We start from the raw sequence: 11,015 nt of genomic DNA on the forward strand, positions 1-11,015 counted from the left end.
AATATTCCCCAGAATCAAAGCAAAGCACAGCCAGAAGTCATTTAAAAGCTTCCACTTGAACAGAAAAACCATAAAAACCCTGTTGCTTCCTGTGCTGCACAGAAGAGTCTGTTCCTGCTGGCCTGGGATTACCTTTCCCTTCTCTACCGGAGATGTCTTTCTCTTGGCAGCTCTTTACAGATCCACTCCACTGGATGGCTCCATGCAGCCTCCAGATCTGCAGAAACAGATGAGTTTGGGACGATCCCTCTGTCTTCCTGCTTGCTGAGAAGGATGCCCCAGGGCTGGGAGCTCGTGTTGCTTCCAGCCACAGGACTGCTGCTGCAGCTCCGCCAGCCGGGCTTCAAGTGCAAAACCGAGTTTCTTTACAGAAAACTAGAACTACACCCAAACGACACCTGAGTGAGCGTACAGCTCCTGCGCAGCACGGGGCGGGGGGACACAGCCAGGATTCTCGGGCACAAGGGTCCACATTGCAGTTTGCAAAAGGATTTGGGGACACGTTGTTTCAGGATGGGTCCAGGATAAATCCCGCAGACTGCAACCACCAGCATGTGCTGGAGAAGCTCAGAAAGCCCGAAGTACCCCCAGCCCAGCTCCCTGGGAGAAACTTGTGTGCTGCAGGCTTTAGGTGGGATCTGGCAAAGCCCCCCAAGCATTGAGGCTAGCACCCATGGATGCAGCTGGCACTGCAAGCCAAACCAGCCAAAACTGGTGCAAGAAACACGGCACTGGTGCAAGAAACACGGCACTGCTGCAAACCCAGCTGCCATTTCTGCAGGAGAAAAGGTCCTTGTGCTGAGGATGATGAGGTCAGCCTGTGCTGGGGCCAGCCAGGAGCCACCATGGGCAAAGGGTGCTGCAGCTGGCATCAGCCAAAGGCTTTGGGGCCATTCCCATGCGGTGCCGTAAACCAGGAATTTAAACAGCCCATAAAGAGGTCAGTCCGGAACACTGGCAGCGCAGGAGGGAAACTGTCCTGGGCTGGATTCCCACCTGCCAGGCCATCGAGGGCATCGGTCTTATCACATCCATCAAATGCCTGGGCCATCCAACCAGAAAACCCTGCAGGAAATGCTGGCAACCCTGCAACCACAGCTGGGTGGGTTTTAAATGGCTGGAAAAACCCAAAGTCTTAGTGTTTGGGGTATTTTTCCTGGGCTGTTTCTCTCCCTTCCCTGTATGGCCCCCTTGGAAGCCCAGCCAGGGCTGGGCATAGCTTAGTTGTGCTTGGTAACTGGAGCTGGAGTGCTCGCAGCAGCTCAAAAATAGATGTGTTTAAGGGGAGGGGCCATGGAGCCATCTCTGCTCTACATCTGAGAGGTAGTACCAGAAGGGACCAGGCAGTGGGTGGTGCACAGGGATGCAAGTGCCCACCCTACTGCAGCACGGAAAACTGGGCCTTTGGGGCTCAATGGGACAAAGTCAGCAAGAAAAGCGCACTGCCATGTATGACAGAGAAGCAGGATGCAAGCAAGCCTAAAACAGTATGCAATGGAACACAAAAAAGCATGGGCTTGGCACATCACAAGAGTACAAACACTGTGAGCACGTGAACAGCAATCAATGATGTGCAAAGACACGTGCCAACTGCATGCAAAGAGAAGCCTGCAAACCACATGCAACCACACGTAAAAAAGCATGCAAAAAGCAGGCCACCCTGCAGAGAATCATGCTAGCTGGGCGCACAAATGCAATGCCCTGCAGCACGCAAGAAAGCAGGCAAAGAGCAAGCCACACAGTGCGAAACAGCGTGCACACAGCATGCAGAAATCGAAGTGGACAGCGAAGCGCGCTGCACCGTGCAGGCAAGCAGCGCCCAAAGCGTGCTGGCTGCACGCCCGCCCCGTGCAATGCCATGCAAAGCAAGCCTGCAAGAAGCACGCCACGCGGTGCAGAGACGCGTGCGAACAGTACTTTAAATTTAAAAAGAACAGATAATATAATTCCTTAAAGAGCGAGGAAGCGCCTAAGACCCTGCCGCGCACCCACGCTCCACCACCGCCCCGCCCCGCCGCGCAGGCGCAGTGCCGCCCCTCCGCCCCACAGGCGCACTGCTGCGCCACCGCCCCGCCACGCAGGCGCAGTGCTGCCCCCTCCCTGCCGCGCAGGCGCAGTGCCGCCCCTCCGCTCCACAGACGCACCGCCGCGCCGCGGCCCCGCCGCGCAGGCGCAGTACCGCCCTCCGCCGCGCCGCGCCGGCGCACTGCCGCCCCGCGGGGCTGCCCGCGGCGCCTCCTGAGGGAGCGGCGCCCCCACCCCCGGCCGCCGCCGGAGCTGCTTCGCGGCGGGGCCGGGACGGGCCCGGGACAGGCGGGCGGGCGGCCGCAGCGGGGAGCTGGTGGCGCGGCGGGCAGGCGGGCGTCCCCCGGCCTCTCCCTTCTCTCCTTAGGGCGCGGCGCAGACGGGCCGGCGGCCCCGGGATGGTGGCGTGAGGCGGCGGCACCGCGCCGTGAGTACGGGCCGCGGGCGGGGAGGGAGGGAAGGAGCGGGGCGGGGCAGGAGGAGCCGTCGGCCTCGGCGGTGTCAGCGGGTCTGCCGGGGCCGGGGGGCTGCGGGCGGGAGCGCTCGGGGTCCCCGCGCGGTGAGGGCGGGAGAGCCGCTCCGTCCCACCCGGGCGGGCCGGGGTCAGCCAACTGCGAACACGCTTAGGTGACCGCCGGCCTGAGGGAGAAATAACGCTGTAACCCCCGTACTGAAACACTATAATTGGTCTCACACCTACTGTTGTACCGGAGCGGCTTCTGCCTTTCCAACCTCTACATCGTAACTCCCCAGAACCCTGTACCGATACAGCATTTCTGCCCGTCTTTACCCGAGACGTAGAAAACTGGCTTTCATCAGGCTGCGTTCAGACTTCTGAAGCCCACCAAAGGCACAAATTAAAACTAAAAATAATTATGTTTTTCAGGAAACTTGGAATGGGCCTGGAGTTCATGGTCTTTAGCAATTAAAGGCAGATAGTGGGAATGAGGACCACTGAGAATTAATAAATTAATATAAATGAAAGTAGTGATGCCTCAGGTGACAACTGTGGAGGTTGACATATCTTCCCACCACAGAGCTGGCTGACTTAAGATGCTGTTCCTGGGATTTACTGTGCAGAGAAACATGGATCATACTGCTGCCTTCCTGCTCACAGGTGGAGGCTTGTTGGCCCTGGTGCTGTGAGTGCACTGCACTGCCTCCAGATACAGGCTAACCCATCCCTCTGTGAAGCTCAGAGAGCAGCTGTGGAGGTGGTGAAAAGAGCAGCTCCACAGAGAGCCTCTGCTTGTCATGCAAGGAGTTGCTTTGACTTGTGTCTATAGCTTGAGAAATCAGAACGTTCATAACCCCTAGGCTTGGTCAGTCAAGGATTCACTGTTCTTTTGGAAACTGTTTCTAATTACATTGCAGCATTTCTGAGTCTACATCAAGTGTTCAAGGCATGAACTTATCAAGGCTATGGTAAGGCCTTTGCCAAAAATCAGAGACTCACTTTTTCCAGCTGAGTCATGCCAGCAGATAAAGCTTTAGAAAAAAAATAGAAAAAATAGCAGCAAGGATAAAAAAAGCCCCAAAGAAGTTAAATCCCTGATACTGCAAATAGGTCTTAAAGTTTGAACAGTTATGGTTCGTGGTTTTTTTTTTTTATTGAGAGAGGGTTTGCATCTAGAAAGCTGGTCTGTTGCTTTTCTTAGCTGAACTTCTCAAACTCATCACTCAGTAGCTCTTTCACCTTCCCCCCCCAATGCGTTGGATATTGTGTATTTTTAGTGGCAGTTTTGGGTGCTATGTGGTATTTGAGAGCTGGTTTTGAACACATGCTGGCAGCATGAAGTGTTGCCCACACACATCAGTTCAAGTTATGTGGCTGTGACGGGGTTTTTGATTTAAAAACTTTAAGCAAACTGTACTACAGGTGAAACTCGGTGCAAGCCCCTGAGGCTTACTCTTAAGTTTAGATGCACTGTGTAACTTGAGCAATTTTTATCTAGTCAATGGGGCTTTTCATTCCCAAGCAGAAACTTCAGCTTCTGGGAAAGGGGAGGCCGGCACCACCACCCTCTGATAAAAATGGTACTTAGTCTTTTATTGCAGACCTTTCCGCTGCCAGCCCAGGTGACTCTGTAACATCTGCTGGGGAGGTTCCTTGCGGAACTGGCTTAATAGCTGCCTTAGTAAGGTCTGAACAAGCTTACCTTTTAAGTGCTTAGTGAAAGCCGGCTGATTATTCTCCCCCATCAGGGTAAATGGACTGTTAGGGAATTAAGACATTCTTGAGAAAGGTACAGACTTGGTGTTGGAACACTGATGTATAAAACCTGTGGTGTAGGAACACCTCTCAGCCTCTTAGTTGCTGAATTAGCTTGTAGAATATCAAGAAACAGCTTCCTATCTCCTCAGATGGATTTATTCTAAAGTGTCACTGATCTGTTGCAAACCACTAACAGACTTGTGCTGTGCTACTCACTTTTGACTTGTCATAATTAAAGTTTTGTTTCTGGCTGGGAAAGGTGCTGCTACCCTTGTTCGTGGGGAGGATTTTCAAATTCCAGCGCATGTGCCAGTAGGACCTGCTGGTTTTGAATGGTCTTGGAAGGGAAGGTGACAGAAGGAAGGGCTGTGAACACAATGGAAGCCAATTAATAAGCATGTGGAAAAGTATTGGTGTTTGCTTACTGGTGAGGTGCGCAGGGAACCTCCCCAGGCTGCTCTCCTGCTGCAGGAACTGGCAGGGAGGAGGCTCTGGCAGCACATGGAGATGAGACAGAGCTGTCAAGCTCTGACTACAGGGAGAGCAGCGGGAGCATCGCTTGCTCTCAGCTGCTGAGGGGTCTGAAGCAAGTTCAAGTGGCTCTAAGAGCTGCGGAGGAGCAGGAGAAGGCAGTGGTAGTGCGATGAAAAGGAGCAGTCTGGTAAACACGAGTGGCTGCCAAGTCAGATGACTTGAGCAGGAGAGCAGCCTTGAGGATAGCAAGACACCAGGCTGGCTAAGGAAAGAGATGAGTCAGGCAGGGGAGAACAAGAGCAACTGGTTGAGGAAAAGCAGGATGCAGTTGTGAAACAGGGAGCCGGTAGAAATACTGTTGGGTGACAGGTTCTTATTTGCTCTTGGGACGTGGTAATCTTTAGCTTGATCATGAGGTGGGGACAAAGACAACAAGGCAGGAATTTTTCATTTGCAAGTTTCACCTTGCTTGAGAATCTGGGCAAAACTGAATATTGTTACAGCTTCAAGAAGGGACCGCCTACGCTGGGCAGCAAGGAAGGCAATAGTTCCCTGCTCAGTAGAGAGTTGATAGGAGATGCTGTTTCTCTTTGATGGATAGTGTGGAAAGAGAACTCAGTCTTGTTGCCAGCTGCCTAAAGGAATCTCCAGTGAAGAGCTAGGAAGAATAGGTATCTCACTAGTGGAAAGTCCCTTGAGGAAGGCAGAGCTGAAGAAATCTCGAGTAGTAGGTACCTTACCTAGCATCAGCTGTGGGACACAGCAAAGGGTCTTCAGCCTTTAACTGGTGGAGAGCAAAGGGGCACATGAAAATACAGGCAAACTGACTACATATACCAGACTAACTGTTTGAACATCTACATTTGTTAGGAGTCCAAGAGGCTTGCAGATTGAAGGGCATTGGCATTGAAATTTCATAGTAAAAAGAATGACTATTAAACAGTTCTTTATTCTGCAGAGTGGTTGCATTGATTGCTACAAGCAATTGGCTCTTGGAATATTGGAAATACCAATATTTAAAAAATGAGTAGCTTGTTTTGAGACAGATTTGTGTTTGTAGGAAGTGTTTGGGTAGTGCTTACCTGCTTAGAATCAACTCGCTGTTTAGAGTATTTTCACTTAAGTCTTTGCTATGGTTGAGACTGTGGAGTTAAATGCAGCTACTTCACAAATTGTAATACACTCCTAAGCTGTGGTCAGTTGTAAAGTTTGGGGGCTAATGGCTCAATAGCAACATGTGGCCTTATTAAAGCTGGAAGACTTACGACATTAGTCCTGGAAGGTTCTAGAGCCATGTCCTAGCCTTGTGCTCTTCTGATAGACATGGTCTTAGGTTGTTTTTTATCCATCTCCTTACTCCAGAGACAGAAAACCCAAAGCAGTCATCTGTAGGCACTTTGAATTTTCAAGAAGGGGTGACCCAAAGACTGCTGCACATGTCCTGCTACAAAAGTCAAGCTGATGTGATTTCAGGGCTGGATCTAGCAAAAGTATGACGCAATGTTTGTGCAGTGATTTGTAATGCTCAGTATTGGGAGCACTTGCAAGAGAAAGACTATAGGAAAGGAACATTTCAGGAGGAATAAGGCAGCTGCAGATCATTGATCCGGTGCCATTTTGTTGTATTCAATGCAATCTGAACTAAAAAGTTGGGCAGTGGTGTTTAATTACCTTTCTGTTCAAATATTTGATAGATCTTTATTCTTCCCCTGGGGAAAAAAGTAAGCTAATATGTCTGCAGTACTTTTGCTCCAGAAACATCTAAGCGATTCACAAAGGCTAGCAGACAGCATGTTTTGTTATGAAATAAGTAATCCCTATTTCCAGTTAGGGTGGAGGGAAGGAGGGGAACAGGCTTGGGACTAGACTTGCCTTTAAAGATATGAATGAGTGACCTGCATAAAACAGGACTAACACTGTGAGTTTTATTCCTTTCACTTGACTGTATCCATATTGCAATGTAAAATAACTTCCTCCTTATTCTTTGGCTGCCTAACTGCAGCTTAGTTTTACTAATGGAACCCCAGCTGCCCTCTCTGCTGGAGAACACTCCCTTGCTGGAACGCCAGCACAACACACTCTTAATCTGTTTGCTCTGGTGGAGATTTTGGCCTGTGTTCTCTCTCACTAACATTAAAATAGATCCTGCTGCTAAGAACACAGAGGATGGCAGCATGCTTCTTGCTTCTGACAGCAGAGCCGGTTGGTACCTATGAACAAGCTTACAGAGCTGTAAGACAAGTCTGACCTCAGTAGTTTTTTTGGAAGGGAACCATGTGTGGTTTTCTCTTGGCTCTTCTGTGCAATCCCTCATTCTCCCTCCCTTCACCAGGAAATCCCTTCTCCTGCCAACAGGAGCCAGAGGAATGTGCTGTTTGTTTACCTTCTCACTCCTTCATCCTACTAACCTTCCCACCCCCCACCCCCCACCCCAAGCTGTAATCCTAACAGGCTCGGCTCAGCCCTTCATTCTTCTGACAGAGCACTACTCAGCTGAGTATTTTCAGATAAAAAGGATTGCTGCAAGAAGCTGTTCTGACCCAGCTCTGCGTAGTGGGGGTGAGGCCGTGGCATTCTGCAAGGCTGGGACTGTCCTCTCACCTCTGTCTGTGCCCTGGCTGGTGGCTGCTTTGTTCAGTGTCACTGTGTGTCATCATGATATGCTACAGGATAGCAGGGAAGAACATCCTTCCCAGTCTTTTCCCTTTCCCAGCATTTCCCTACATGGTTTTGTCTTTCTGGGGTCTTGACGTACCCGCTTCTCATAGTTTCCCTACTGCATCGACTGAAAGAAATCTTTGAGTTATTCCCTCCCAAAAGTATTGACATCTAACCTGACCTGCTGTTACTATCTCAGACTGCTAAGCTCCCTTCTGTCCCCTTTCAACAGTTCTGGCTCTGTAAAAACACCTGTAAGGCATTTATTATTTTTAAAGCCACCTGACATTCTTGGATGAAGATGTTTGAACTGCTTAGAAGGAAAAGGCACCCCATGCACTTAGCGTACTTGATGTGGCTGCCAAAGGTAGAAGCTTGTTTTCTTGACTTGTAGCGTGCTGCCGTCCCTGCGCAGAGAAGCCCGTAAAGCTCACTGTTTCCACAGGGCTTTATAATAATCCAAGGGAGGAAATCCTGTGTTTACAGCACTTACGAAAATTGCCATTTTGAGACTGCCCCCTCTGATCTATTCACATACTTCATCTTATCTGACTTTAGCTGATTGGCAAGGATTATAAAATCCCTTAAGCAGGGGCTGTCCTCCCATTCGTTCTGCAGCCTGGACACTGTCAGGGCTTTCCTGAGTAGCTACATATATAGCTTGAATTTTATGCTGTCCTGCTGGAAGACTTTATAATGGGTCTGTGCATGGGAGGAAGCAGTTTCTGCACTTACACCTCCTAGACACTTCTTGCACTAACACTTCGTCATAGCACCTCAGAGATTACCCCTCAGTTTGCTTTCTTTACACATCACAATCTTGGATAAATATGTGTGTAGAGACGGCTGTGGCAGTTTGTTTTCCTTTCTGTTTTCCCCTCTTCCTTTCTGTTCCTGCACTGTCCTAAAGAAAAGGGTCTCAGCTGTTAGCCTGGTAAAAGCCTGGGAGACAGCGCGTAAGGAATATACTTGTGTGTACAAGCAGCAATCACGTCCCTAGGCTGAGTGATTCAGAAAGCAGGAAGTTTCCACCAGCTCAGAGACACACCAGAATTTAGTATCAGGAGTTTGAGTATCAGCATACGATGCTTGGGAGTAAATGGAGCTGTATGGGAAGGATGTCTGTTGATGTTTTTGCTGTTTCTCTGTCAGTCTGATGTTTTACCCCTCTTTACAGAACAGCCTGCCCACAGTAGGAGTTGCTGGAGACTGTTCTGGAGCACGTCTGATTGCTGCTGCCGCAAGGCCCAGCCAGCCAGCCACAATGTACTGCCTTCAGTGGTTGCTACCTGTTCTGCTCATACCCAAGCCCCTCAACCCAGCGTTGTGGTTCAGTCACTCAATGTTCATGGGCTTCTACCTGCTCAGTTTCCTCCTGGAACGGAAACCTTGCACGATTTGTGCCTTGGTCTTCCTGGCAGCTCTATTCCTCATCTGCTACAGCTGCTGGGGGAACTGCTTCTTGTATCACTGCACAGGATCCCAGTTGCCGGAATCGGCTCACGATCCCAGCATAGTGGGCACCTAGAAAACAAAAATCTTCCAGTCTGCTGAGGGCTCATTTTGCTTTTAAAAAGGGGGTGGGCTAGGGGGGAGGGAGGGGGTGTTAGGCATGTGACTGGAGTAAAACCAGCCTGTTTCCTGTAACTTTGTGTGGACTAGAGTGGTAAATTCCTCCCACTGTGCCTGTGAAGTTCAACTTGTTTACTGTGTGAACTCTGGCAGCACCACCTGCTTTTTTAGAAGCAGAAATCTCCCCCCCCCCCCCGCTCCACTTCCCATATCACCAGGAACGGACACCAGCCCTCCTAACTGAGGACTGGTAGAAGACCGAGCTGCTGGCCTCAGCCTCTCCCTGGCTGTTGCACGGTGGTGGAGTTGTGTGTCCCTCACTTGTCTGCATTAGGCCACAGTGGTCTAACTCAGGGCTCTTGGCCCACTGATTCTGCTCAAGTAGCTACAAGATCCTCTCCATCTTTCTCGTTGTGGGGAGCCAGCCTTCCCACGTTGCTGATCAAGGGCAAGCTCGACAGCTCACAGATGCACTTGGCCAAAAGCTGCTGGAGCCAGAGGCAGTTGAGTCACCTCCTCCTGCTCAGCCTGCCAAAGAGATGCGTGCACTGCCGAAGTGCTTTCTGAACTACGTACGCTCCGAGATCATAGCCTGAAAGCCTCAGTTATGCTGCTGCTTTTATAAAGCCTCACAGGTAGTAGCGACTCCTCCCTCTTCCTAGATTTCCACAGTTTACCGAGATATTGACTGTTGGGATGAAGAACTGGTATGCTGCAAGATGTGGGGTTTTGAAAGCCACTGTGAACCTCACCCTATAAAACTCACACTAGCCCAAAAAGCCAGGTGTGAGCAGGGCAGAAGACCCCAAGGCAGAGGCGTGGCTTGAAGCAGTAAATGCTTCAGCCATTTCCAGTGAATGGTGTTTTTGGGCCAGGGGTGACAGAAGGTGCTGGTGCTACTGACCAGAGAAGGGAGGAGGCTGGAGGAACACCTGGCATCTTCATCTCCCCTGGTAGAAGGATGTCAAGGAGCTCTTGTGGTGGTGGGTCAGTCCTACAGCCACAGCTGTGCAGAGCTCCACGCTGCATACATTACTCCATGCAGCCGTGGCTCTTGGGGCAGAGGTTTGTTTGTGAGAAACCTTACAGGTTAACTCAAAATACTGTACCTAAACTTTAAAGGGTTCCCTCCCCGTTGCCATCGGTTTGTCTTTACTTCAGTCTCATAGTGGAGAGCAGCACAAGTGGCTGTTGCTGTCCCGAGGAAGTTCAAGCTATGAGGTTGTGAAACTTCCAGAGTATTGTTTGTTCATTGCACAGCTGTTCAAAATGTTTAATAAAGCTTTATAAACTTTGATCTATGGCCTCCTGCCCAGCATGATGCGTTGGCTGTTCATTGCAGATGCCTTAGCCCAGCAATCATGTGTCTCTGTATTGTTCTGTTCCCAGCACAGTAACCCCAGAGAGTCTCCAGCAAGAGGCAGAGCTTGTTTGCCCTGTTCCTTCCAGTACTGACTCTTCTTGCTAACTGTTTAACGTGACCCTGGGCAGACTGAGAACCATACTGGTGACTGCTAAACAGCCTCGTTTTACAGACAACACAGGAGGGTGCTTCTGGTTGTGTCTGCACTTAAGTGACAGATTCCCCCTTACCATTTACGAAATTAAACCACAGAGCTGCCTCCTGAAAGCCGCTAATCCCCAGCGCCAGCAGTAGAAGTGTTACCTGCCAGGTGCCTACTCTGTGTAAGCCCATCCCATGACACCACATCGTCCCGACCTGTCCCCCTGCAGTGGGCAGGCACAGGGCTGCAACCCAACTGCCACCAGCCACCCAGCAGGGATTCGGCTGTGTTGGCCCTTCCCCAGCTTTGGCCGCAACCCTGTGTAGTACAAGGGGAGAAGGGACGTGGGACTATCGGATCCGACAGGAGCACCTCAGGGAGTTAAAGGGCATAGGAGCTGTACTGCTGGAGCTGGAACTGCCTTCCTCTACCTCTGCTCCAAAGGCCTGAAGACCAAGTCCAGGTTGGAAAGTGTTCAGGGCGTATCAGTGTTAACGTGTTTAAGTGGGTGCCACATCACCAAGAATAGATACGAGAGCTCTGGCACCTGTCAGGCTGTGGGAAAT

The 11,015-nt window shown here is 50.6% G+C and overlaps 1 protein-coding gene across 1 annotated transcript; it reads left to right on the plus strand.

Moving 5' to 3' along the window:
* The first annotated feature begins 2,183 nt into the window (after positions 1–2,183).
* On the plus strand, positions 2,184–10,241 carry BLCAP (BLCAP apoptosis inducing factor). The gene is made up of 2 exons (XM_064465741.1): positions 2,184–2,452; positions 8,550–10,241. Exon 2 carries the CDS (start codon positions 8,637–8,639, stop codon positions 8,898–8,900), a length of 264 nt encoding a protein of 87 aa, XP_064321811.1. The 5' UTR covers positions 2,184–2,452; positions 8,550–8,636; the 3' UTR covers positions 8,901–10,241.
* The last annotated feature ends 774 nt before the right edge of the window (positions 10,242–11,015 follow it).

Source organism: Phalacrocorax carbo, chromosome 14 (assembly GCF_963921805.1).
Source record: "Phalacrocorax carbo chromosome 14, bPhaCar2.1, whole genome shotgun sequence".
Lineage (NCBI taxonomy): Eukaryota > Metazoa > Chordata > Aves > Suliformes > Phalacrocoracidae > Phalacrocorax > Phalacrocorax carbo.

Excerpts from the sequence above, each read along its gene's own strand:
- BLCAP (XM_064465741.1), top strand. The coding sequence starts at position 8,637 with ATGTACTGCCTTCAGTGGTTGCTACCTGTTCTGCTCATACCCAAGCCC.